This window comes from Empidonax traillii, unplaced genomic scaffold (assembly GCF_003031625.1).
Source record: "Empidonax traillii isolate 1590-97213 ecotype Southwest subspecies unplaced genomic scaffold, ASM303162v1 scaffold994:size215947, whole genome shotgun sequence".
Classification (NCBI taxonomy): domain Eukaryota; kingdom Metazoa; phylum Chordata; class Aves; order Passeriformes; family Tyrannidae; genus Empidonax; species Empidonax traillii.
In genome coordinates this window covers 43,345-71,180 of record NW_020956187.1, presented here as the reverse complement: position 1 = coordinate 71,180, position 27,836 = coordinate 43,345, and the positions used below count along the sequence as shown (strand labels likewise).

The 27,836-nt window shown below is 54.6% G+C and overlaps 1 protein-coding gene and 1 long non-coding RNA gene across 3 annotated transcripts in view; both read left to right on the top strand.

Moving 5' to 3' along the window:
• The window catches only part of LOC114068015, a 14,212-nt gene extending 3,446 nt beyond the window's left edge, over nucleotides 1–10,766 (top strand). Inside the window, exon 3 of the long non-coding RNA XR_003573503.1 lies at nucleotides 10,584–10,766. This is a non-coding gene — a long non-coding RNA (uncharacterized LOC114068015). The remainder of the gene's footprint in view (nucleotides 1–10,583) is intronic.
• Nucleotides 1–27,836, top strand: part of OSBP2 (oxysterol binding protein 2) — a 102,946-nt gene that overhangs the window by 45,016 nt on the left and 30,094 nt on the right. For both annotated transcript variants that reach the window (XM_027903839.1, XM_027903838.1), the window contains one exon: nucleotides 26,945–27,195. In XM_027903839.1, coding sequence (XP_027759640.1) covers nucleotides 26,945–27,195 — 251 coding nt within the window. The remainder of the gene's footprint in view (nucleotides 1–26,944; nucleotides 27,196–27,836) is intronic.

The following is a 27,836-nucleotide window of genomic DNA, read 5'->3' as shown; positions in this document are numbered from 1 at the left end:
AGGCTCTGCCGGGGTCGGAGCCGATGGACGCTGATCCCCCCCCGGCCGGCCCTGCCCCGCGGAGCTCGGCCCCTCCGGAGCGCTGGATGAGGAAGAGGTGCTGTGGGAAGCGCAGTACGTAATTCCATGGACCCACACTGCGAGGAGGGAAGGGGTGGCTGAGCTCAGGGGGTGTGACCCCCAAATTGTGGGGCTGTCTGAGTGCTGGGGTTGCAGCGTGTGGGGTCGGGCTCTTTTCGGGGCGTGTTGGGGTTTGGAAGTGTTTGGGAGAGAGCCTGAAGTTCCTGAGGGACTTAATCTAATACTTAAGTTGATAAAGTGATGTGTCCCCCATATGTGAGGGGTCTCCAGAACTCACAGCAGGTCCCTGTGTGGGGCAGCCCTTCCACCTTCCACGATGGTCAGGTTGGACAGGGCTTGGAGCAACCTGGGCTGGTGGAAGGTGTCCCTGCCCATGGCAGGGGTGGGACTGGATGAGATTTAAGGTCCTTTTCCACCCAAACCATTCCAGGATTCTACACACTGGAAGGAACCTCTGAATTGGGCAGAAGTTACTTCAGCTGCTCCAAATAAAGTGTTTTCTGATAGTTTTTTAGTGGCTGAGCTGGAGGTGGAGTTGGTTTGGTCCCACCGGTCCTGTCAGGCTCTGGATTTTGAAATCTTCATTTTTATCAGTTGTTTTTGGATGTGTCAGAGGTGGAAAGATCCTAGAAAACTAGGGACCTTGGATGATTTCAAGATTAGTTGAATAATGATGAGGAGACAAGGAGATGTCAGGTGAAGTGTGCAGCCCTGGACTGCAGGTGGGGGGTGTTGGTGGGCGTGCTTGGGAACGGGAAAACAGGGAGGACTTCAAGTGTCTGTTGTTTTGGAATTTCATGAAACTTGGACAAAGAAATCAAACTAAACCCAAACTACAGCCATCCTCCAACCTTCCCACCTCATTTTCTTACAGGCAGAGTATTTTGAAGGTAGAAATTGCATTTTTAAAGGTGTTTTTACTATATTTGATGCAGTTTCCTGGAAGGTGAATGATCTGGTATTGCTGGTAGAGCCCATAGTCCAGGAGCACGTCCATGGGATGCTGGCTGTGCCATGGGGAGGTGGATTGTCCCCTTCTGGTTCCTCTCATGTTTATCCCAGCCTTTCCATGGCCCCTTGGCCAGTCCTGGGTGTCCCACCCCCCAACTCCACTTCCTACCTGACCCACCTCCTGAGTTTCAGTTGCTCAGCAAGAGGTAACATTGTGATTCCAGTAATTCCTGTGGAAGGCAAGCAAGGAGAAATCTCACCCTGACAGGTGAGCAAAGGGGCAGGTGGCACTTCCCAGGCACCATCTGCTGATCCTGGGACACAGGTAACTCTTGCTTTTGAGCAGAATGAGCTCAATTCAGGGATAATCTGTTGTTAAAAAGGAACTGCAGGACTGCTTTCCAGTTTAGATGAGTAACTGCAGGTGTGACTTAAATATTGGCAGGAGGAGATGGGGGCAACTGGCAGGAGAGATGCAGAGTGTAACAGTTTGGGAACATTATCTTGATGCAGAGAATCTTAGTTTTGCTTAGTTTTGCTTTCTGTGATCCTGTTACTGCAACGGGAGTGCAGCCCAATTGTGTTCAGCCTCCACCGCAATGAAGAAGTTGCTTAAAAGAGCAAAGTAAAGAGCATGTTGGTGGAAAAGCTCTTCCCTAGGGATTTAGACAGACATCCATGGCATTTTCCTGTAGCGGACCAGGGGTGATCACTGAGCAGGGCAGTGCCCTCCCTGTGCTGCCACTGCTGGGGCACCTCCAGCCCTGGGGGCACTTCTGGGCCCCTCAGCCAGGAGAGACACTGAGGGGCTGGAGCGTGTGCAGGGAAGGGAACGGAGCTGGGAAGGGGCTGGAGCAGCAGGAGCAGCTGAGGGAGCTGGGGGGGCTCAGCCTGGAGAAAAGGAGGCTCAGGGGGGACCTTCTGGCTCTGCAACTCCCTGAGAGGAGAGGGGAGCTGGGGGGGGTTCAGGCTCTGCTCCCAGGGAACAGGGACAGGAGGAGAGGGAACTGCCCCAAACTGTGCCAGGGGAGGGTCAGGTTGGACATCAGGAGAAATTTCTTCCTGGAAAGGGTGGTCAGGCCTTGGAAGGGTCTGCCCAGGGGAGGGCTGGAGTCCCCTTCCCTGGAGGGATTTAAAAACCCTGTGGATGTGGCACTTGGGGACGTGGTCAGTGGTGGCCTTGGCAGTGCTGGGGGACGGTTGGACTTGAGGATCTCAGAGGGCTTTTCCAACCTTAATGATTCTCTCATTCCATGGTTTTCAGGGAAAAGGAGTGACTGTAGGAAATGACAACTCTGCTGATCACAGGCCCCCCCAGGAGTTGGGGACTGAGGATATGGGGGTGGTGTGTGTGTGTGTACACTCTGAGGTACAGCCCTCTATGTGGATTGGCTCTGGTCTCAGTGTCAAAACACAGATCCTGCTTCTAGATCTTGGATCTGATATCAGAACTGGAAATGCTCATTTTGAGCCAAATCCCATCAAGGCCCTTCCCCCTCCAATTAAAAATCACATTTCTTGTGGTGTTTGTTTTCCCCTGAAAAGCTGCTGGTTCTCACCCAAACCATCAATATATGCCAGTAATTTCATGAAACCTTTTGTATGCTCATGCATTGGCAGCATTAGTTTTCCTGCCTTGAATGTGCATTGTTAGCTTGATTTTCCTGAATTTGCCCTTTTTCCCCCTGGAATTGCTCACACAGTCCCTGTCTCTATTTAAATATGTATCCACAGAGACTGGTTGTAACTTAAAAGCTGGAATAGGATCCTTGGCTTTTTCCTGTGAAATCCTTGTAGTCCAGCTGAAGTGGGAGAAAATGATCAGATATAAATTATTAATCCTTGTGGATTCGTGGCAGCATCCCAGGGATCCCCAATTCCCGCTCCATGCTGCGGGTCCCGCTGCACACCCGGAGCAGCTGCTGAGATCAGAGTGAATTGTGATTTTATGCCGCATTTTTCCTCTGGAATTACTCATTCCCCTGACACTGGGAAAATACTAAAGGCTGGGAAAATCCAATCCTTCCACAATAGAGGGGGGAGAAAATGGGCCTCAGGAGGGCAGGGGTTGGAGGAACCTCCGAGGGTTTGGTACAGAACTCTTGGGATGTGAAACGCAGCAGAGCGAGTAAAATGGATAATGGAGTTTCTGATAGAAAGGGAGGAATTCTGATACTTATTTTAAGCAAATGTCCTAAAAATAACCTCCAGCAGCATTTAAAGGGACAAGCTTCCAAATATCATCCTCCCTCCCCGAAAAACCAGCATCCCTTTGGTTTTGGGGCTGAATATCCCACAGCACCGCTGCGGAACCGGCCCCAGCTGAACCTCCCCTGGGCAGCGCTGCTGGTGCCCTTCTTCTCCCCCTTTTTTTTTGGCAGGATGAGGCCGGTTTCTGGCAGGGATGGAGTTAAGGCTGCTCCGTGGTGCATGCTGGTACGAGGGGGTTTGATGGTGGTGCTCTGCTACCAGCATGTGTCGGGAATGTCTGATGGGAAATGTGGAACTGTAAGTGCAGCGCTGCTGCTGCTGAATAAGGACATTTCCCTCTGCCTTCGTTTCTTGCCTCCTGTGTATTTTTTTCTCTCCATCCTAAAGCTCCCAGCCATGTAGCACCTCGGCCAGAGCGATCCCGCTGTGGGGATGAAGGGTAGGGGCTGCTGGGAGACAGGATCCATCCGTTCCTTCTGCAACGCCGGCTGTCTGAATAAATTCCACAAGGGTTAGTGGCCTTCCCGGCGTCCTCCTTCCTGCTGGACGGATCCACCCGGTGTGGGGCTTCCTGGGTGCGCTGGGAGTGACGGAGGGGCTGCTCCAGCGGGGTGGGGAGGGGGTGTTTAACCCCACACCGGAGCCCTGGGAGACAGAGGAATGTTCAGACTCCTCCGCGTGGGTGTGTGGTGGCACGTGTGGATCTGCCCCGCAGGCGCCACGTGCCACGTCCCCGCTCGGTTTGGCCGGAGGTGTACGAAGTGTGGGGCAAAGCCTTTGTGCTCTGTTGGGTGTTTGAAACTCCAGCAGCTCAGATTTACTCAGTTTGGGTGTGAAAAATGTTGAATTTGGTGGTGATTTGTGCTTTTTGGGCACCTTAAATATCGCCCAGGATTACTGGTGTGTAATGGGTGGTCAGCCCCCGTTTGGACCTGTGTCGGTGTCAGGAAATGAGATGCATTTTTTTCGTTCTAAGCCAGATTCCTTTGGAGTTGAGATGGAATGAGGGCATTGCTGTGTCGGTCCTGTGCTGCTCCCTGCCCACGCTTTGGTCCCACATGGCAGGAGGCAGAGATGTTCCCCAGGAACATTGAGCTGTGATTTAAGGTGTGCACTATAATCTCCATCTGTCACTGCTCCCTGCATTACTCCAGGTGTTTCCCGTGGCCTTTCCGAGCAGAGCTCAGGACTGGGTGTGCAGGAACATTGTCCTTTGTGGAGCAAGGGATGTTCTGCCCAAACCTGCACTGGTTTGGAGCAGAAATCCCTGTTTTGTGAGTGCTACAGGACAACTGAAGTATGATTTTTCCTGGGTGGGATGAAGCAGGAATGGCCTGGGGGGTCCTGCCTTTCAGTTCAGCTTTTATTTTGCTTCATGGCAGCACAACATTTCCTGGAGGTCTTCCAAGTGAGGTTGGACAGGGCTTGGAGCAACCTGGGCTAGTGGAAGGTGTGGAAGGGCTAGTGGAAGGGGGTGGAATGAGGTGAGCTTTAAGGTCCCTTCCCATTCAAACCATTCCATGATTCTTTGGTGGACAGGCCAGGCAAAACCTGGTGTCTCACAGCAAAGGCAACAGGGTGATGGTGAGAAATGAGGATTTGCTGATGCTCTTTGCCTTCCTTCCAGGACAGTGAGGGCTCCCCTGTCCTGGGCACTGGCAGCTCTTCGTGTCCTGTGTTGATTCCGGTCCCTGTGGGGCTCCGAGGGTCGGTGCCCGCTGGGAGCAGGGGGTGATGCACACCTGGGATTCCTGGTGGCCAGATCTAAATGTTTCTCCTTTGATGCACTTTGGGATAATTGTAGTGCCAGGACAAGGGGAAAGGCTTCCCACTGACAGAGAGCAGGTTGAGATGGGATATTGGGAAGGAATTGTTGGCTGTGAGGGTGGGCAGGCCCTGGCACAGGTTGCCCAGAGAAGCTGTGGCTGCCCCTGGATCCCTGGAAGTGTCCAAGGCCAGGTTGGACGGGGCTTGGAGCAACCTGGGCTGGTGGAAGGTGTCCCTGCCCATGATTGGATGAGCTTTAAGGTCCCTTCCAACACAAACCATTGCATGATTCCCTGATTCCATGGAGCCTGAGCGTCCCTCCTCTCCCTGCACACTCCGCGTGGCCGCGGTCCTGTCAAGCGTCACTTCACAATAAATTATTTTATCTAAATGTAATTTCCTTACTCCAGAAAAGGGCGAGGAAAGGAGGAATGCAAATAGGTCAAAGCCAAATTGAAGCAGTTGAGGATTTACAGCTGGCTTCAGATGAGCAAAAAAAAAAAAAAAAAGCTTTTTTATCAAATCCAGATTGTCCTCTTCCCTTTGGTTTCCTTCTCGAGCTGTTTTTCCAGCTGGGTGACGTAAGGACATTCATGTACCAGGAGAGCAGCACAGAGCTTTACATAACTGGGCTTCAGCAGAGAATGAAATGCCCCAAACCAGAATTATTCTCATGAAAAGCTGAAACCAGCCTTGTGTGAAAACTGGCGGGAAGGTGGTGAGTGGTGAGCACTGGGGATATGGGGAGGGGCTTCAGGGAGACCTTGGAACTGCAGGGATGAACCTGGGGAGATGCCTCCAAGGGTGCCTGAGGTGAGACTGGGAGCTGTTTCCCTGCCTGGGTCTTTTTCTGCCCCAAAAGCATCTTTCCCCCATTTGATGGTGGTGCTTTGGGAAAGCTCTGCAGTGACATGGATAAAGCTTTCCCTGTATGGCGGAGCCACATCCATGTGACACATGGAGCAAACTTGGCAAACCTGGAAGGGTCTTGGCCCTGGGACATGACAAGCAAATATTTTACATGTTTTAACAACAAAAGCTGGGAAAACATTGGCTTTTAAAACCAATTTACTGTGAAAACTGTGATGTGCAAACTGTGTCCCTCCAGTGAGCACATTTCCCCTTGGAAATGAGACACTTTGGAAGGGAAAATACTTCCCAAGGAGGCTTTGCTTCTAATTTAGAAATCCTCATGCCAAAATAGTTGTTTCCCTACCAAAATTTTGTCCTTAAATCCACTTACCTCCCCAAAAGGTTTGAGGTGTGTTTAGAATCCTGATGGCTTTTAATGAGCAGCCCAGGGAAAAGCCTGGCCCTGGCTCTGCTTGGCAGGAGATTCCTTGGGAACAAAAGCCTGGAGGTTTTGGGTGGCTTTAATACTTCCTTTTGTGCTTTTAAGATAAAACCAATCATTGAATCATGGAATGGTTTGGATTGGGAGGGACCTTAAAGTTCAGCTCCTTCCAACCCCTGCCATGGGCAGGGACACCTTCCACCAGCCCAGGTTGCTCCAAGCCCTGTCCAGCCTGGCCTGGAACACTTCCAGGGATCCAGGGACAGCCACAGCTTCTCTGGGCAACCTTTACCAGGAACCTTTTAATTAGACTGTGACAGAGGTGAAGAGGGATTTGTGGAGATGTTTTGTTCTGTATTTGGATGTTAAAGGGCTGGTCCAGTTTTGGTAGAGCCCGTGGGATCCTGGATTCTTGGGTGTTCACCAAATTAAGGAGGAGGGAATGAGGTGCTGAGGAGAAAGTGAAATACAGACACCACACTTGCTGTGCATAGAAAGGTCTGTGGGTAACTAACAGGTAAAGATAATTAGCTTATCTTCAGTTAATTTTGAGGATCTCAAAGCTCTTTCCCATTAGAAGCAGCTCTGCTCCTGCTTTCAGAGGACGTTTCCTACAGGAATATCCCTTTCCAGGTCTGTGCTGTCCTTTTGATTCCTAGGCCTGGGTTTCTTCCCACGTCCCCAGCCCAGCAAATGCAGTGTCATTAATATTTGATGGTGCCATGGTGGATAATCCTCTCCTGGAAGGCAGATCCTGGGCTGTCACCTGGCAGCTCCCTGGGCTGGTGGGTGATGGGCGCCTGCCCCGAGGTGCACACGGGCCATAAAAGGGATGCAGAAATCCATTTCTCTGCCTCCAGACGTGCAGGGTGTATTTATTTCATGGCCCAGCTGGGAAGCATTTCAGTGAGTGTTTAAATTCTGCTCAGCAATGAGAGCTGCATTCAGTTCTGAGGAGGGTCAGGCACACGTGGCTACTGGAGCGTTGATGATGGACACGCTGTAACCTGCTCCCAAAGCAGATGTGTTGGTGCAGCCTTTATCCAGATTTATTTAGAAATTTCCTGGGGGAGGGGGGCTCTTTCCTCATGGCTTTGACAGCTCCTTCCTTGGCAAGGCAGAGGAAGGTCATCCATGAGCAGAGGAAGCCCAGAATAGGGGGTGATGTCTAATCCTGTCCCCTGACACCCTCCAGTGGGCCCTGGACCATTTCTCCTGTGTGATGTGGCTCCTCTGGAAAGCAAAGAAGCCATAAAGGCATCTTGCCAGGTTACAAAGCATGGGGAGATGCTGAATCCACTGGTTTCCTCGTCATCCTGCTCCGGGGTTAGGAGTGTCTGCAGCTTGGGCTCGGACTGTGGCTGCCTGGAGCTGCTGAGGGGTTGCAGGTGTTTTGTTGTGGCTTTAGCAGCTGTGGCTGCTGGTTTATTTGTGAAAGCTCTGTGAGTAGGGCTGTTGGATTAATGTTTTTGGAAATAAAGGCTGGATGCTCCACGTCTCTCCCATGGGTCATGCACACAGGGTGCACTGATGTGGGGCCCTGCCCGGGTTCCTTCACTCTGGGTGGTTTTACCAGCTGGAATAGCAGAGCAGGAATGTCCATGGGGATGTTTGGAGATGTTTCTTGGGGTGGAATCCTCTCACTTTAAGCACTGTCAGCTCAGGGAGGAGCAGCTCTGGGATGTTCAGTGATGGAAGTGGAAGGAGCCCCCTCCAGCTGCCCTCGACCCCCACAGGCAGTGGAGGAGTCTGTGTGCACTGTGCTTTGGGGAGGTCGGGTGGCATCTCAGGGAAAGGTTCTTCCCCCAGAGGGTGGTTGGCACTGAACAGGCTCCCCAGGGCAGTGGGCACAGCCCCAAGGCTGCCAGAGCTGCAGGAGGGTTTGGACAACGCTCTGAGGGACAGGGTGGGATTGTTGGGGTGTCTGTGCAGGGCCGGGGGCTGGACTGGATGATCCTGGTGGGTCCCTTCCAGCTCAGGGTACTCCAGGATTCTATGACAGGGCACACAGTGGTTTGGGCAGGCCCTGCAGCCCCCCAGGGTGTGCTGGGATGGTCCCACTGGGCAGTGAGTGTCTGATGGGGTCTGGCTCTGCAGTCAGGGAGCATCACAGCCCCCCCTGAGCCGGCCAAGCCTTTGCAGCAGGGAGCCCTCAATGCTCAGTGAAGCAGCAAATCACATGCCAAGGGCAGGGAATGTTCATTTTCTTTCCAAATGATGCCCTACCTACCCTGTTCCCCTTCATTTTTAGCAATCATAGAGGTGGGTTCCTTCCCATGTGCACGTGTGGCTTGGATAGGAGAGGTTGCACCCCGAGGATGCACCCCAAGGATGCGCAAGTGCCAATGCAAATGGTCTGGGGACGTGGTTTAGTGGTGGCCTCGGCAGTGCTGGGTTAATGGTTGGATGACCTTTTGCACCCCAGTAATTCTGTGTTTCTCTGACGTGGATGTGCTGCCCAGGCTCTCACAGTGCAGGATTGGTGCTGGAGCACCTCAGTGCAAGGCAGGAGCTGCTCCTCCTCGGAGCTGATGGGCAGCAATCACTAATAACATGAGTTTATTAGCTGTATCTTAATTACAAAGTGGAGTAATTAGGGAGGAAGTGGCCATCTTGACAGCCTGGTGGTGTAATTAGAGCCCAGAAACACGTTGATAGAATTGCAAAGGAGATGAACTCCAGCAAATGGCTCTGCAAACAGAGGCCTGTGAGCAGCAGGGGTGGATTGATTTCTTTCTTTTCCCTTTTTTCCTGAGCTGGCTGCACTGACAGCCAGCACAGCACTTCCAGGGGGATGGTGCTGCATGGAGTGACTGCCCTTCTCACTCTCTGTGCCAGTCCCCAGCCAAAATACGGATGGCGGAGCAATTCCAGGCGTGGATTGCTGATTCAGAGGAGCTTTTTGCAGTAAATCATGTGCAGTAGCTGCTGTGCAGGGAGCAGAGCATGGCCTGGCCTCAGCCAGCACTGCCTGTCCTGCTCTGTGTCCTGCTGTCAGAGCATCTGTCTGTGCAGCCAGTGCTGCTGTGCCGGTGGCTCCTGGCGGGATCAAAACTGGATTTACATGTGCTCACATAGCAGAGACTGAACCTGGACCCAGGAGGGGGTCTGGGAGTTGTCCTGGATCATTGCAGGGCTGGGGGAGCACGAAGGAACCCCCGAGAGCTGCCTGAGGATCCCCCACCACCCCCTCCATCCTGCTGTCCATGGGGTAACGACAGAGCAGGGCTCGTGTCTGGAGCCCTCCTCCCTGGCCCAGGGCTGCTATTCACATCATCTCCAGCAAAAATCCAGGCTGGATGATCCCTGTGTTTGCAAAGTGAAGCACAGGCACTTCACCATCTCCACAGTGGAGCTGTCTGACAATATAAAGATGCCCCAAACAGCCTGATCCTCATGGAGCTTCCCTTCTTCCCAGTTCATCTCTCTGGAGCTCTGGCACAGCCGGGTGGTGACGCTGCTGGATGTCACTTTAGGGCAGGATTTTGATGCCAAAAAGGTTTCAGCTCCATTCATTCATGTTGTCCCTGCTGCTCTTCCCTTGTCCTGCCATGTCCCTCCAGCAGCTCTTGGATCCACTGGCTCCTGTTGACCCCAGAGATGTTGCAGCTCCAGCACCATCGGGCTCGTGGCTGGGTGTGTGTGTGGGCTGGGAGAGAGGGACAAAAAGAAACATGAAGACACATCAGGAGCTGCTGCATCTGTTGAAACATCTCTGTTCAAAGAGCACTTCAGGTCAGATGGAGCAGCACCCGAGGAGAGTGATCCCATGGAACTGTGTGGGATCTGTGGGCATTGAGGAGAAGCCAAGGAGCAGATGATGAGGATGAATATTGTAATACCTTGTAGGCTTTTGGAGCATGAACTTACTGTTGCTGAAGGGATCCATGGGGATGTGAAGGAGCCCTGAGGACAGTTCTAGGCCCCTCAGACAAGAAAGACACTTGAGGGGCTGGAGCGTGTGCAGGGAAGGGAACGGAGCTGGGAAGGGGCTGGAGCAGCAGGAGCAGCTGAGGGAGCTGGGGGGGCTCAGCCTGGAGAAAAGGAGGCTCAGGGGCGACCTTCTGGCTCTGCAATCCCTGACAGGAGGGGGGAGCTGGGGGGGGTTCAGGCTCTGCTCCCAGGGAACAGGGACAGGAGGAGAGGGAATGGCCTCCAGCTGTGCCAGGGGAGGGTCAGGTTGGACATCAGGAGGAATTTCTTCCTGGAAAGGGTGGTCAGGCCTTGGAAGGGTCTGCCCAGGGGAGGGCTGGAGTCCCCATCCCTGTAGGTGTCCAAGGAAGGACTGGACGTGGCACTCGGTGCTCTGGGCTGGGGGACAACGTGGGGATTGGTCACAGGGTGGACTTGACGGTCTTGGAGGTCTTTCCCAACCTGAAAGATTGTTGATTCTTAGGGCTGTTTGCCCATTAATGACTCTCTTTTGCCCCCTCAAAAACAGTTCTTTGTGACCTCGCTGCCCTGGTGTTTCACCAGTAAAAGGAAGGAGGGAAAAAGGAGAAGGGAAGGTGTCCCTGTTGTCACCTGTGGCTGTCACGGTGCCAGCCCTGTCTGTGCGCTGGGCTGGGCTGTGGCCTCCTCCACATCAGCATTTCAGCCTCTCAGAATTTTCCAGAATTCAGGAAAAGGGGTGCTTCTTCCTGTGCTCTGGAGCCAGCCCAGGCCTCAGCAGCGAGCAGGGTGTGACAGTGGCAGCCCCCTCATTAAATCTGTGTCTTGGCTGCTCATTGTCAATTAATGAGGCTCAAATGGTGCTGCTGAACTGCATCTGTTAATGAATGAACATCTAGTCCAGTAAAATACACATTTTTTGTGCAGACAGTTGTTCCACCTCATGCAGGGAAGCTCAGGGAATTCCTGAGGAATTCCAGTTCCTTGTTGGCAGTTGTTGGTATGTAAAGGTGTGCAGCCCCTTCACTTGGGTCACCCCCCCCCCAGCCCCCCAGTGCTGCTCCCTCCCTGCATTCACCAGTCCCAGTGCAGGGTTCATGAAATCATGGAATATCCTGAGTTGGAAGGGACCTCCAAGGATTATTGAATAAACTCCTGGCCCTGCCCAGGGCACCCCAACAATCCCGCCGTGTGTCTGCTCCGTGCCTCGCTTGGTCTCTCACGTTCAGGTGAGATTCTGTGTTTCCCTGAAGCTTCTCCCTGTTGGAAAAATCTTCCCTACCATGGGAAAATATTCCCCAGAACGGGACTAACTGAAGCTCTGTCTTTGCTTCCAGTTCAGACCCTTCTCAAGCCCGTCCTGGATGGCCAGTGGTCAGGAGGAGGATGGAGGAGGTGTGTGCCCAGGACTTGCCCTGGCTGTGGGTTCTGAGGGAGCGGGATTTAAATCCACAGGCAAAGGGAGTGTAAGTCAGACACCTTTTGGGGCTGCTGCTGACCTGCTGCTGTGCTCCCTGAGCCTGGGGCTGGGAGACTGCCAGGTCCTGCACATCCCTGCCGTGCCTCTGGAATGTCCTGACCTCCGGGAATCGAAGGAGGGTGGGTAAGTGACACCCTCCGGATCCTCTTTCCCCGGGTAAGCTGAGCCCGGCGGCGCAGGTGGATTTCAGGCCACATCAGGCCGTGTCTCCGTGCTCTGTGCCCGCAGTGCAGCTCAGCCTGGCTGGCATGGCTGGCTCTCCAGAGCCTCGGCTGAGCTGGGCTCAGGGCCTGCAGGGATGTTGCTGTGAGCAGGCTCGAGGCGAGGGGTGTGTGGGAGAAGGGAGGCTCAGGCACCCTCTCCGAGCTGCTGTGGGTGGCACAGCAGCAGCAGCGATTTCAGGATGGGCTGCCCATGTCCCATGTCACCTCTGCTGTCCTGGTGCTGGCTGTCCCAGCCCCCAGCACTGAGGGGCTTTGCTGTTCCTGTGGGATCCTGCACAGCCACAGGTGTGAGGGGGGCTGGGACCATCATCCCTTCCTGCCTCCATCTGCTGCTGCTCCCCTTCCCTGGAAATGAGGACCTTGTCATCTCCTGCTTGTTATCAAGGGTTAGTGAGGAAGGAGGGAGCTGACAGGATTGTAGCAGTGTCCTTTGCACATCTCCTCTGCTTCCCGTGAGGATGAGGGAGCCTGGGGCAGGATGTGTGCTCCCTGCTGAGGGGAGACTTCCAGAAAAAACATAAAATAAACTAATCTTGGGCCAGTTTGGTCGTGGCGAACCCCCTGGGAGTGGTCCTGGATACACCAGGGATGCTGTTATCCTTGAGGGATGGCAGCTCACGTGAGCTGATGCGCCTCTCCAGGACCAGCTGGTTCCCGAATCCCGGCTGTGCCACCTCCTTTTTCCCTGATGGATGTCAGGAGGAGAGGCCGCCCATCTGTGCTCTCCCTCCTTGTGCTGCTGACACTGGAGATGGACCTGAGGCTGGAAAATGTTTAAGCATCGTTAAAAATGCATGTTCAGTGACGCACACAGGGAGACATCCAAGACCTCGGAGGGGTTTGGGTAGCGGCCTGGCAGGGTTTGCTGTTGTGTGTGGAGGGAGGGGGTGTCACCCCGTATCTGTGACACTGCTCTCTTGGTGAGTTTCTGCTCGGAAGAAAGCTCATTTCCTCCAAAGTATTCGAATTTTAGGCCATTTCTGCCCTTCCCCAGTTTATTCCTGGCTACAGAAGCTACTCGTGCCCAGCCTGGTGCCGCTCCGTGCCTGCTCCTGCCTGTCACCTGTGCAGGGACACAGGGACGCCTTGTCCCCACGCCCGTGGTGCCACCAGACTGTGGCAGCTCCCCCATTTCTGCACAGGGGGAGCAGTGCCAATCCACAGTGATCACTGCATGCTGAAGGATTTAGTGACTGAATAAACAGAAACAGTTAATTGACCAAATTTGTACATTTTCTCACGTGCTTCATTCATCTGTTGGTCAAGAGCAAATGATTTAATTATTTATGATGCCACCTGTATCCATGGGACTAAATACTCACTTGGAGACAGTCCTGGAGCCATAGGCAGTGTGAGTCCTTCCTGCAGGGATGTCTTGGATCACGTGTGGGCCGTAAATTTGGATGGTACAAATAGATGAGAGGGGAGGTGGTTTAGTCAAGGACAAATGTGTGATGATCAGCTGGATGTGGATCTTTCAGAGCCTGGGGACACAGAAAGGGACACAGAGGTTTGTGTTTCTGTCTTGCTGATCTGGATTTATCCAGGGATGAGAAATGCTTTCGCAGGCAGTGTTGGGGGTGGTGGTGTTGGTGGAGTAACCAGATACCCTGCTGTGTGTGCAGAATTTGGGAGTGATGCTGGGAGGAGATGGGGCCTCCTGCAAGGTCACCGTCCCAGCCAGCTCCCAGAATGGTTTGGTTGGAAGTTCAGCTCTTTCCACCCCCTGCCATGGGCAGGGACACCTTCCACCAGCCCAGGTTGCTCCAAGCCCCGTCCAACCTGGCCTTGGACACTTCCAGGGATCCAGGGGCAGCCACAGCTTCTCTGGGCAACCTGTGCCAGGACCTACCCACCCTCACAGGAGCATATCCTGTCCCTCCATGCCTTGTCCCCAGTCCCTCTCCAGCTCTCCTGGAGCCCCTTTAGGCCCTGCAAGGGGCTCTCAGGTCTCCCTGGAGCCTTCTCTTCTCCAGGTGAACCCCCCCAGCTGTCCCAGCCTGGCTCCAGAGCAGAGGGGCTCCAGCCCTGGCAGCATCTCCGTGGCCTCCTCTGGCCTCTCTCCAGCAGCTCCACGTCCTTCTTTCTTGGAATCCACGGAAGGCAGAAGAGCAGGTGGATTTGAGCCCCATTGGGTGGCACATGTGGGCTGGTTGGGGTTGGCTTCATTAGGGAGCTCAGAGCCTCTCCCTGGGCAGTGTCCTACTCTGTCTGCTTTGATTTTATTTAATTTAATGCAGAGCAGCACCCAGGGAGCCGACAGAGCCATCCTGGTGTGTGGCACACGGTTTGATCCTGTGACAGCCTGGGAGGTCTCTGTGCTCAGCAGACTCCTTAAGTGATTCATCAGTGGAATTTTGGCATGAAAACCTGTGATTGTTAAAAGTGCAAAGAGGGAACAGGTTCTTTCTGCAGATGGGAAACTCTCCAGTTAAATATAAGGCAGGAATGTTTTAGGATGAGGGCAACGAGGCCCTGGCCCAGGTTGCCCAGAGAAGCTGTGGCTGCCCCTGGATCCCTGGAAGTGTCCAAGGCCAGGGTTTGGAGCAACCTGGGCTGGTGGAAGGTGTCCCATGGCAGCGGGTGGAACTGGATGATCTTTAAGGTCTCTTCCAATCCAGATCATCCTGCAGTGTTGTGATTCTGTGATCCACTGATAAGTAGCACCCTTGGAAATGCTCCCACTGATCCCTCCAGTCTCTCCAGCTGGAAGTGCTGGGATCCCCAAACCCTTCCTGGGCTGGCCAAGGAAAGGAAGAGCAGGAGGTGATGCTGCAGGCACTGAGGTTGAGTGGTTGCCTCCTGCCAGTGGGGCCAGTCCGGGCCTTTCCCTCAGGGATCCCTGGCAGGGAAGCAGGTCTGCAGGTGGAAATAGCAGCAGTCACTGTCCCTGGCCTGCAGGTCCCTGTTCCTGCACTCCTGGAGCCTGGAGCTCTCTCTGCACCCTGGGCTGCTCCTACCTGGAGGTTGGTACTTGGTGTGTTGTTGCTGCTCTGAGCTGGATAACGAAGAGCTTCTATTTTTATCAAGCCGTTATTTTATATTTTTTTATTTTCTTTCCTGGCAGTCAGCTCTGCTGCCGAGCCCCCAATTATCTGCTAATGAGCCATTGTTTCCCTCTAATCACACCTTCCTCGCCGTATTTTTTCTCACTGCTATTTAGAAGTGGCCACAGGGGACAGGAAGGACATTTGGCCGAGTCCAGCAGGATTAACAGTGACTCTCCAGAGTTCCCACAAAAGCATCAGCTAGGCTTATTTTGTCTCCACTCGTGTTCCCTTGCCAGCTCTGCCCTTCAGTCCCTGAGACTCCAGTTTAGCAGGTTTGGGAGCTGGCTCTGGACGACTCCTGGTGCTGCCAAACTCTTTATTCCAATGGAATAGGAGAGCAGGGTGTTGGAGTCAAAGGACAGGGCTAACACCCAACCACCAACCCTCCACCTCCTCCAAAATCCAGTGAACTGGCATCCTGCAAAGCTCTCCTGACTCCTCTTGAGAAGAGTTTTGGAAAGGTGGTGAAGAAATCCTCTGGAAGGACTTGTGGAAGCAGCACTGATGCCTGGCTGTGTTTCATCCCATATATATATATATATTTTATATATATATATATATATATATTATAGGTATCTACATTGTGTCCCAGACGTGATTTCTGTGTTCCTTTAACCCTGAATTTCTTTGCTTTTTTTTTATCTCACTTTTACAACTTCCATTGTCATTTATATCGGATTTATAATTACCTTGACCTTTGGCTCCTTCTGTGCTGCCCAGCGCCTGCTGGGTTGGGTTTCTCCACGGATGCCTCGTGGAATCTTGTGTTGATCTTGTCCTGCATTTCATCTCCATTTCTCCAGTGCTGGAAATGCTGCAGTAATGGGAATGGAACTGCTTTGTGCTTTCCCACTGCTTTTCTTCCAGGAAACGAGGTTCTTTACGTGTGTTAAGGGACTGGGATGTCCACTCTGCATTCAGGCATTTTAATATGGATTTTATAGCTGACAACATCAGGTGGGTCAGAATCCATCCCTGGTGTGGTTCCATGGATCCAACACCCTTATGGCAAGGAGAGCTTGAGCAGGAAGAATTTCCAGAACTTAGGGCTCCTGTGTGGTTCTGTGCTGGAATGGGACAAATGTTTCTCTGCCAACTGAATCCCAAAAATGAAACCTGGTGTGCTTTGTTTGAGGTCTGTGGGTCTTCCTGCAGCATGGAAGGACAGTCTTGGGTAGGGTCTGCTTGTGCCAGAGCAAATGCTTGTTCCATGGAGGCTGGTGGGTGCTGGTGCTGACTCTGCTCCCATTTTAGTGTCCTCCTTGTTTGAATCAGCTTTCTGATGGTTTGGGGGAAATTCCTTGGGCAGCCTCCTCTCGGGAGCATCGTTCCTTCCAAGGAGGCATCTTGGCCCCTTTGCTTTGGGCTCCCTTGGGCACATTCCCAGCTGTAAATCCGTGTTCTTGTCTGGCTGCTTTCCTTTAAGAAACAGAGAATCACATGATCCCAGATTGGTTTGGGTGGGAAGGGACCATAAAGGAACCATCTCGTTCCACCCCCTGCCATGGGCAGGGACACCTTCCACCAGCCCAGGTTGCTCCAAGCCCCATCCAGCCTGGCCTTGGACACTTCCAGGGATCCAGGGGCAGCCACAGCTTCTCTGGGCAACCTGTGCCAGGGCCTGCCCACCCTCACAGCCAACAATTCCTTCCCAATCTCCCATCTCTCCCTGCCCTCTGGCAGTGGGAAGCCATTCCCTGTGTCCTGTCCCTCCATGCCTTGTCCCTCTCCAGCTCTCCTGGAGCCCCTTTAGGCCCTGCAAGGGGCTCTCAGCTCTCCCTGGAGCCTTCTCTTCTCCAGGTGAACCTCCCAGCTGTCCCAGCCTGGCTCCAGAGCAGAGGGGCTCCAGCCCTGGCAGCATCTCCGTGGCCTCCTCTGGACTCTCTCCAGCAGCTCCACGTCCTCCCTGTGCTGTTCCCAGGGCTGGGGCAGCTCTGCAGGGGGGTCTCAGCTGAGGGGGCAGAGGGGCAGAATCCCCCCTGCCCTGCTGCCCACGCTGGGGGAATTTTTCCTATTGATTTTTAACCAGATTTATGTGTTGAATTTCTGTTATTGCAAGTTCATAATACTCTGTTTTTTCACCCAAAAGCTCTAATTACAAGTGACAAAGTTGCTCTTGGTGTAGAATCCTGGAGTAACTCAGGTCTGGAGGCCTCTGATCCGACCCCCTGCACAAAGTGGTGCCAACGTGGGTCTCACCACACGAGTCCTTGGACTTCAGTTTCTGCACAGCTTCCTCATTTCACTTGTCTCCAGAGTCCTTGCAGATTCCAGGTGAACCTGATGGGCTGTTTCCTTAGGAGCAGTGGTCTTTGAGCTCCGGGTTGAAGGGCCCCATCACCAGGTTGGGGTCCTCCTGCCTCGGCTGGGCCCACCACCCGCTCCCACCTCAGGAAATGTCCCAGCTTGTCACGAGCAGCCAATTTTCCCTATTTTTAGGCTTCCATTTGCCTGAGCGGCTTTCCCTTTGCATTAGCAGGGAGAAGCAACAGCCCTTGCCAGGCCAGTGGTAATTGCTGAGCGCTCACCCGGATTTGGAATGATTTATGAATGATTATTTTCCGTACTATTTTGATGATTAATTCCCAGTGTAATTCTTTATAACCGCCAGAATTCCGCCTGTGCCTGCATCTGCAGCTGCTATAAAAACCCATCCATCTCCCTGGCAGCCAGGCAAGGATATTAAATATAGATCCCTGCTCCCATTTAATATTCATAGCGATTAAAAGTGATGAAAGCAGATGTGTCTGCGAGAGCCAACGTGGAATTTGCTCTGGTTGAGAGATGACGGGTGAGCAGCGTATCCCAGAGATCCAGAGAATTCCATACAGGAATGATTCTGAATCAAACCCTTGGCTGGTGCTGGGGTAAACAGGGGACCTGCAGAGGAGGTGGGATCGGTTTCTGTGGTGTTTGCAGTGAGGAGCAGGGCCTTGGAGTTTGGGATGGCCACAGCAGGGGTTGGATTCGATGCTGAGTGTCCTCAGGGACCTCCTCCACTCTGCTTAAGGGAGAGGAATAAAGGCTTTTACCAGATGAGTGGGATATTCTTCCTACTTCTAGGTACAAAACTCCCAGACAGGTGTGGGAAAAGGCAGGGGAAAGCACACAAGAGGTGGAGCTGAGAAGATGGAGGTACAACGTGTGCCATGCTGGTGGTGTGGCCATTGGGCACCCTAAGATAGCTTGTTCAGGGGATTTTGGGAATGACCACAGTGTCCTGGGGTTGCTGTGGGCTGTGAACTTGGATGCTGCCAAGCTCAGCTCCCCAGTGGCTGATGTGCAGGTCTGGCTGCTGAGAGAGAAGGTGGCAGCTGCTGAGATGTCCCACTGGCACTGCCCCTGGTGGCTTTGGGAGAGCCCAGGAGCAGTGTTTGAATTCAAGGCATCAGCACTCCCCCTGAGCTGTTCCATTAGGGCTTTCCCTGGGGACAGCAGTCAGGGATCTCTTTGCTCTGGCTTGGCCTCACTCCTGCAGTGTGAATCCTGCACTTCCAGCCCCACTGTCGGCTCATTCCAGCTGAAAGGCAGATTAAATTTCCAGCCCAGGGCCAGCCCTGCCCTGGGAGGCTCCAGAGGCTCCAATGGAGTGGTGGGAGAGCAGCTCAGTGTGCAGGAGGCTTGGGGAGAAATTCAGGGTGCTGTTGGAGGGATGAGGACTGTTGCTGAAAGTGAGGATGCTTGGGAAGGTTTTCCGCTCACAGGGATGTAGGAAGAGGAGGAATGTAGGAAGAGGAGAGCTGTACTTGGAGAGGAAGATAAGCAGGGATGAACTGCCCTCCCCAGCTGTGCTGTGGGGTTGGAGAGCTGTGGTGCTTTGGAGACATCACAGCCGGACTCTGGATGCAGTTTGGGAATTTTGGAGTCAAATCTCCAACGCTGAACCCTTCAATCCCTTCACCTCTTCCTGGTGTATCCCTGAAAAGGCTCCTCCCAGCTCCGCTCCTCCCGGGGCAGCACCGGAACAGCCCGGCCGGGAGCAGCAGCACCCGGGGGTTGCTCCAGGTCTTCCTGCTGATTCTGGGGTGGGAGCTCAGCGTGGTGGTCCCTCCAGTGGCATCCATGTCCCTGGGATCCCCTGTGGGCTGCAGGGCAAAGCTCTGGTGTGTCCCCAGCACAGAGAAGCTGTGGTGTTGTCCCACCAGCTCCAGAGAAACTGCAGGCAATGGGAAATATTTGTCTGAGGGAAGATCTGAGATGGCAAACGGGGCTGCAAAGGGAGCTCCTGCCTTCGTGGCCTCCCTGTGGGACACTGCTCCAGGCACTGAGGTTTTGTGTTGCTCCTGGGCTGAGAAACCAACCCAAGGAGGCTTATGGCCCGTGGCTGCAGATCCATTTTCCATAGATTAAATTGCATCACAGCTCCAAAAATAATCTCTCCAGTTTACGGTGAGGCTGCCTGTTCCCATGGCAACACTGCCTGCCAGTGCCCTACAAACCAACACCACTGGGATGGCTGGGAGTCATCCCAAGTCCAAACAAAGTGTGAGGGGGATGAAGAGGCTTGGCTTGGGGCACCTGGAGCTGGGGGTGGAGATGTAAAACACGAGCTGTGTGTGTTCCTGGAGAGGGGGTTTATGGCAAGCTGCTCTTGCCAGTGTTTGTGTCTCTGGGACTGGAGCCCTTGGTTGCAGATGTTGCCTGAGTGCATCATGAGGAGATGGTGGAGCAGCAGCTGCATTTGTGGGGCCTTCCCAGTGCGAGGGGGAGAGGAGCAGGAAAAGAGGAGGAAAAGGAGGAAAAGGAGGAGGAGGAGGAGGAGGAGGAGGAGGAGGAGGAGGGTTCTGCAGCACTCAGTGGCTGTTATGTTGGTTGCTGTGGTGCCTGGGGCCAGCCCTGCTGTGCCACACGTGTCTCATGACAGAGGGAAAAGGGGCAGGTTTGGGTTTGGGTCAGGGTGGCACCTCACACCCCCACAGGCTCAGCCCAGACCCAGCTCTGGCCCCGGGCCCAGCCAGCATCGCCCCGGAGATGGTGGCACTGAGCTGGGCCCTGGGCACTGCCAGGGCAAGGCTTGGCTGCAGGAAGGAGAGGGGATGGGCTCAAATCCTCGGTGGTCCCTGTGTGCCATCAGTGGGCACGGGGAGGTTTGCAGGGCAAACCAGTCCTGGGTTTGGGAATGGCAGGGAACCTCAGGAGGATGCCCTGGGGGCTGGGCTGCCTCATCCACGGCATGGGAGCCAGAGGAACGTGGCAATTTGCTGTCGAATTTTTGCTGCCAGCCTTTCGTGTTTGTTTTCTTGAGGAGCTTTTGTTCCCTGGGGAAGAGTGACAGGAATTCCTGCTGAATGTGTGCCTTTCATTCTGAACCTGGCACAAACCTGGCTGGGGTGAGCTGGGGTGAAGCTCGTGAGCTGGGGACGTGCTGCTTCCTGATGGGATCCAGGGGCACCTGCATCCCAGCACAGGGGGACACTGGGCTGGGAGCTCCCCTGCCACCCTCTTAGGGTTTTCTGCTTTAGGGAAGATATTTTTTCCATAGAGAGATGGCAGAGCTGCTGCCAGAGCACTGGGAGGGTCAGGTGGGAGCACCTCCGTCCTCTTGTGTGAGAGGAGGGGATCCATCAGCAGGTCCCCTCCCTGTGCAGGGACAGGGTGTGCTGGGGGCTGTACGTGGCTGGAAAACATGGATTAAAGTAGTATTTGTGTCCCTGGAGGATCTTCCCTACATGGAGGAGCAGAGAGGCCTTCCTGGCGCTTGCAGGGCCTCCAGACTTTTTGCTGGTCCCAGCCCCACAATCCTGGTCTGCTTTGGCCCTGCCCAGCTGGTGGGTGTTGGTTTAATGGGATTCAGGAGCTGCTGGGAGCTGAGGATCCCAAAGGGCCAAACTGGGGAAGGTGTAAGGGCAGCATCCAGAGACAACAAGCACAGAGCATAAAATAGAAACATAGAATTGTTGGGGTTGGAAAAGCCCTCTGAGATCGTTGAATCCAACCATCCCCCAGCACTGCCAAGGCTACCACTGACCATGTCCCCAAGGGCCACATCCACATGGTTTTAAACCCCTCCAGGGATGGGGACTCCATCCCTGCCCTGGGCAGCTGTGCCAGGGTTGGACAGCCCTGAAGGAATTATCCCTGATATCCAACCTGACCCTCCCCTGGCACACCCTGAGGCCATTCCCTCTCCTCCTGTTCCCTGGGAGCAGAGCCTGAACCCCCCCCGGCTCCCCCCTCCTGTCAGGGATTGCAGAGCCAGAAGGTCCCCCCTGAGCCTCCTTTTCTCCAGGCTGAGCCCCCCCAGCTCCCTCAGCTGCTCCTGCTGCTCCAGCCCCTTCCCAGCTCCGTTCCCTTCCCTGCACACGCACCAGCACCTGAGCATCCTCCATCTCAGCAGGTCCTCACTGCCCTACTTTTGGTTCCTCCTCATCCCCTGCATGTTTTGGAATCCCCCTTCAGATCCACCCCTAAATCTCACTCTGGGCTGGGATGCACTCCCTGCACTGCAAGGTGTTCCAGCAGGAGTCTGCTGGGTGTCCCTCACCATCGCCCTGTGGGAGTCGTGTTTCCCACTCCCTGGCTCCCAAGTATTTAGGAGTATGTATTTTTCCAGCTTCCAAGAGGTTTTGTGATCTTGAATGAGTGTATTTAGGAACCCCCAGTAGGGTGGAAGTCCCAGTGCTGTGCCCTTGCTGGGCCAGTTGCAGTTTTGCTTCTGCAAATCCTCTGTGGTCTGTCCTGGAATGAGGAGACCTGGACAGGCTCTCTCTCTCTTTCTCTGTGTGGGTATTTCCTGACCTTCAGGGTGTTTTCCCAGCCTTAGCAGAGCCAAATCCATTTTTTTCCCTGGCTGAGTTGATACAAAGGCTGGAATAAGGTCAGGATCCCCAGTGCTGAGGCGTTTGGCCGGGCTCCAGGCGAAGACCTCCAGGCAGAGGCTTGTGGCTCTTCCACCTTTCTGGATGAGTGAATCCCTCATCCTCAGCAAAAAGGATAAATATTTCTGCTGCTCTTTCCTCCAGCCCTCCATGGATAATCTTCAGCTGTAACTGCAGGACTTGGTGTGTAATGTGCCAAGGTTGGTCAAGGGATGATCTTGGAGGTCTTTTCTGACCTCCATGTGATGCAAAGCAGCTTTCCTGTGGATCATCCCCCTCCAGATGGGGAAACAAGGGGATGTCAGCCCCCAGACAAGCTGTGCTGTGTCACAGGGACAGGCAGGAATGTTCCTGTTGCACTGGTTGTCCTGGTGGAGAGCTGGTGGAGATGACGTGGTGGGAGCAGGGCTCCCCCATTCGGGACTGCTGGACCAAAGCTGATGCAGAGCTGAGAGGCTGCTGCTTGAGGAAACTGAAGGGTTTGTGTTTCTCTGGATCTGGGACTTGGCCAGCTTTCCCTCGAGCTCCCAGGAAAATGATGGAATGACACCCATCTGAGCTGGTGTCAGGGCTCCACCCGGGGGGGGATGGCAGGAGGAGGTTTGGGTGCTCGGTGGGATCATTTCTGCTTTCACTTACTCTGATTTGACTGTAGCTGTGACATTGAATTTCCTTCTTGCCGTGCTTTGATTTGAGATAATTGCAGCAAATTACGTGGCTTGAGATATTTTATAGATATCTTTATATAAGTATATTTATTTATATTATGAAGTGGTCCTGGGCACAGGGGCTGTTGGTACAGAGGAAGAGCCAGTTCTGGGGGTCTCCTGCTCCCTCAGCAAGGGGCTGACACCCCATTCCTCCACACTCTGAAGGTGTCCAAGGACAGGTTGGATGGGGCTTGTGGAAGGTGTCCCTGCCCGTGGCAGAGGGGTGAAATGGGATGAGCTTTAAGGTCCTCTCCATCCCAAACCACTCTATGATTCTATGATTCCAATTGCCCAGGCGGGAGGAGGAAGGTGGGATCCTGCTGCCCACCCTGTCAGGATCCTGACGTGGCCACAGCAGCAGCTTTGGGGCAGCAGGAGCTCGTGGGGATGTTCAGCTCAGCCAACTCAACCAGAATGAGCAGCGTCGTGGCTGCCGTGGGCTGACCCAGGCTCCTTCCCCGCTTTTCCTGGGCTCTGAGGCGTTTATATAATTCTGCACAGTGATAAAAAATTGGGACACAACACACTGTGTTCCTGCCTCGAGCTGAGCACTCGGGCAGGGATTGTTCCCACAGCCTCGATCAATGGGCAGGAAATAATGTCCTGGCACGGGAGGGAGCCCGTCCATGCCCGTGCTGTGCCAGCCCTGTGTCAGAGTGTTTTAATGATGGGCACTGACCAGGCTCCCCAGGGCAGTGGGCACAGCCCCAAGGCTGCCAGAGCTGCAGGAGGGTTTGGACAACGCTCTGAGGGACAGGGTGGGATTGTTGGGGTGTCTGTGCAGGGCCAGGGGTTGGACTCCTGGTCCATGTGGGTCCCTTCCAGCTCAGGATATTCTGTGATTCTGTGAAAAATCCCTGGGCAGTGATCTGGGTTTGCAGCTGGGCCAAGTGATCCAGGCTTTGCTCCGGAAAGTGCAGAGCACCAAGAGCCCATGGGAGCCAGGACTTTGGGGAGGCATTTTGTGTAAGGCCAGAGGGGAAAAATGAGGGAGGAATTTGGGGGTTAAATGCTGCCTGGGGATGAGCAGAGAGAAATTCCTCCTGCTTGGAACAATTTTTGCAGCCCTTGTAAGCAGCTAAAATTCTCTTTGTGAACTATTTCTGATATCTGCAAACAGAAAAATGGGAAGTTTGGTTTGTCCTCTGGAGGCCCTCAGAGGTGGGTTTTGCCCTGGTCAGGGGTGGTGGTGCCTGGCTCATGTTGGTGATGGCAGCTGAACCAGGGGCTTGGCTTCTGCTCCTGGGAGCTTCATAAACCATGGCAATATATTATAAATTGTCCATTAAAGACCATCCCTGTCAGTGGTCAGATCCCAGTGCTGTGGAGAAGGGGTTCCTTTGTGTGTGCTGGAGCACAGGCAGCTCACATGGCCTGGAGAGGCTGCTGGGGGGCTGGAGGGAAGAGCACAGGTTCTCACCTGGAGAGGGAGGTGGCAAAGGAGAGATGCCTGGGGGAGGAGATGGATTCAAGCTCTTAGAGAGTGTCCAAAGGAGGCAATGAGGATGGGGAAGGGCCTGGATTTGGAGCCGTGTGAGGACACTGAGGGCACTTGGTGTGTTCAGCTGGAGCAGAGGAGACTGAGGGGAGAGCTCAGTGCAGTTCCAACTGCCTGGGCAGGGGCAGAGGAGGGGCAGGACTGAGCTCTGCTCTGGGGGGAGCAGGGACAGCCCCCAGGGAATGGCTGGAGCTGTGTCAGGGCAGGCTCAGGGTGGATCTCAGCAAAAGGTTCTTCCCCCAGAGGGTGGTTGGCACTGACCAGGCTCCCCAGGGCAGTGGGCACAGCCCCAAGGCTGCCAGAGCTGCAGGAGGNCAGGAGGGTTTGGATGATCCTCTGGGGCACAGGGGGGGACTCTTGGGGATGGGGCTGTGCAGGGCCAGGGGTTGGATTGGATGATCCCTGTGGGTCCCTTCCAGCTCAGCACATCCTGTGATTCTGTGAACCTGTGACCCTCTGACTGGGACTGCCCTGGAAAGCCCCAGAGACACAGCTGGGAGCAGCAGGAGCAGCCCTGTGTCCCTCTCGCAGTGCGGTGTGTCCTTGGATGCCCTGGCTCAGGACAGGTACAAAGACAGCATTCCAAGCCCAGGGAATGTGTACACAGTGCCAGGACCCGGTGCCTTTGTGTGCCCTGGGGATGAAAGGCACCATGGGAATACTTGAAACGTTTGAAGCAGAAAATGAACCTTGGGGAGGTTTTGGTTACTGTCTGTCCTGGTGGAGAAGTTGCTTTGATTTTCTTGCCAGATCTTTTGGAGTTTGCCTGTACAAGGTTCCTGTGGTGTGAGCCTGTGCCATGGCTGTGGGACCTCTGTGCACCCTCCTGGGATGGAGCCCTTTGAATTCTGCCTGTTCCCATTCCCTTTCCCCTGCCTGTCACTTCCACCTGTGCTGGACACTTCCCTGGTGCTGTGTGTGTTTCCAAAACGCTGGTCCTGTCCCTGGGAGCAGAGCTGTTCCCCCTGTCCAAGCTCAGCAACTCCCCAGGCTGTAGATGGGAGCTGGTCCTGCTCCCAACATCTCAGCTGGCAGCTCGTCTTCCTTGGAAAGCTCTTGGCTGCTTCCTCTGGGTGCTCTGATTGTCCTTTCTCCTTGGTGGCCACTTTCTCTCCTGCCTCCAACAGCTGCTTCTCGTGCTTGTCAGAGCTCTGAGCTGTGGATGCTCCGGGCTGGATTGCAGATGGATCAAATGGTGACATTGGGAAGTGCTGCCCTGGTGCTTCATGAGCTGCTCGTGGTTTGCTCCATGTTCTGTTTCCTCTCTTTTTCAGAGAATCCCAGAATCCCGGAATGGTTTGGGCTGGAAAGGGCCTTAAAGCTCATCTTGTTCCACCCCTTGCCATGGGCAGGGACACCTTCCATTATCCCAGTGTGCTCTAAGCCCCTTCCAGCCTGACCTTGGACACTTCCAGGGATCCAGGGGCAGCCACAGCTTCTCTGGGCAGTTTTCTTCTCCCGTTGTCCTTGGGCAGTGAGGTCAATCCTGCTGGGGAGGATCAGCCTTGTCCCTCTTGTGCCTCCCTGTCCTATCTCATCTGTCCTGGGTTCCACAAGCCCTGGTGCAGCTCTGCCCCTGCTCCCTCTCCAGGTTAATGGTCCTGTTACATTATCCAGATCACTCCAGCTCTTGCCTCCAGACCACAGGAATGGAAGGATCTCTTCCTCGCCTTTCCTGAGCTCTGATTCAGTCTGAGCGGTGGCTGAACGTCCTTCTCAGTATCCACAGCATTTCCAAAGCTCTTATCAATGAGTCAGGAATAGAAACCAAACACCCACCTGCCAGGGAATCACGGGGTTCCTCCTTTCCTTGCAGCCCAGAAAGGGGATGTGCTGCTCCTCCTGTAAACTGGAGCCATTCCTGAGCTCCGTGCCTGGCTGACTCAGGGAACGTCCTCACCCCCCTGGCCCCTCCAGACCTGACAGAGAAGGTGCAGCCACGTTTTGCTGGTTCCTTTCTCTCCAACATCCAGGAACAGATGATGGAGAGAGGGGACATGAAGGAACTCTGTTGCTTTAGTGGGCTTTGGGAGTACCTGGAGAACCCTTGGCTAAACTGTGAGCATGAGGATGGGGCACAGACCCTGTGCAGCACCTGCTCCACCTTCAGTCTCTGTGTTTGCTTTGGGTGATTCTGTGTGCCCAGGGGAGCGCTGGAATGATCAGAAATGCCGTGTTCCACCTACTGCGTGGTATGGGGTTGGTTTCCTGGTTTTAAGTCCCCCCAGTGTTCTGGAGTTGCAGGAATAACCATTTCTGCTGTAGCTGAGATACTGATTGTGGAGTTTTCTGCCCTCTCTGAGGACGTGGTGGTGGTTTGGGGTAACAGCTGTAACTCTCCTTGGTGTTTTTGTGATCTTGCCCTTGGGTGAAACTCTTTACCCTGCCCAGAGCAGAGTTTGCAGAGCCCCTGTGGGGTTTACTCCCAGTGCAGGGCAGATCCACTCTGGTGTGCATGGAAAGGGGAGTTTTGGTGCGTGGTGGCACCAGCACGTGCCACCCCTGTCACTCGAACCTGATCCACATCCCGGTGGCGGCCACAGGACCCCATTGATGCCTCCCAGGGGCCCTGTGTGATGTCCCACAGGGGGGCTGTGGCGGCCCCGGCAGAGCTGCAGGGGAGGAGGAGGCAGGAGGTCCCTGGGAGGAGGCAGGAGGTCTCTGGGAGGAGGCAGGAGGTCCCTGGGAGGAGGCAGGAGGTCCCTGGGAGGAGGCAGGAGGTCTCTGGGAGGAGGCAGGAGGTCTCTGGGAGGAGGCAGGAGGTCTCTGGGAGGAGGCAGGAGGTCCCTGGGAGGAGGCAGGAGGTCTCTGGGAGGAGGCAGGAGGTCCCTGGGAGGAGGCAGGAGGTCTCTGGGAGGAGGCAGGAGGTCCCTGGGAGGAGGCAGGAGGTCCCTGCCCGTGGCGATGACGGGTTAGCATGGTCCAGGGGTAACCATGGAAACTGTTTTTCCCCGTCCCTCCCTTCGCAGATGACTCGGGTGACGAGGAGCCCGCCTCGCAGTCAGACAAGAGCGAGCTGCACGGCCCCCTGAAGACCCTCTCGAGTAAACTGGAGGACCTGAGCACCTGCAATGACCTGATCGCCAAGCACGGCGCGGCCCTGCAGCGCTCGCTCAGCGAGCTGGAGAACCTGCGGCTGCCGGCCGAGAGCGGAGAGAAGATCAAGGCGGTGAATGAGCGCGCCACGCTCTTCCGCATCACCTCCAATGCTATGATCAACGTGAGTGCTCTCCTCCCCCTCCCTCTCCTCCTCCTCTCCTTCCTCCTCCTCCTCCATCCCCGTTTCTCCCCCTGTTTCTCTTCTGTGGGCTGGTTTGTGTTACCGCGGGGCTCGGGCACGGCCGGGGCTCGGGCACGGCTCGGGGATGGGAAGTTGGGAAGATGCATCTGGGAAGCAGGAGTGGACACATGGACCACCCCCCAAGAAACACAGGTCTGCTACGTCCTTACACCGTGCTCTCTGGGGGGGGCTGCTCCAAATAGGTCATTTGGGATGTAAAGCTGGGAAGTGCAGAGGTTGGGAATGCTGAGGGACTTTCTGCTGTTCCGGGGGAGGGATTTCGGACTGGCACAGCAATCATTGCCTGCTGCAGATCGAGACCCACATCCCCCATCACTCACATCCCCCTTGCTTCCATGAAGCTGCTCGTGTTCCACACGGCCACAGGATTTACCCCCCCGGGGTCTCATGCCGGCTGTGCTCTCCCAGCCGGGCTGTTGGAGGTTGGGAAGCGCGTTCCGGCACTGCCACTGCCCCCTGTGCAGCCTCACGGTGCTTTCTGGGTGCTTTCTGGACACAGCTTGTGTTTGGGGTGTGGACCTGCCTCCATTGCAGTGACACAGCCCTTCCTGGGGAGCCTG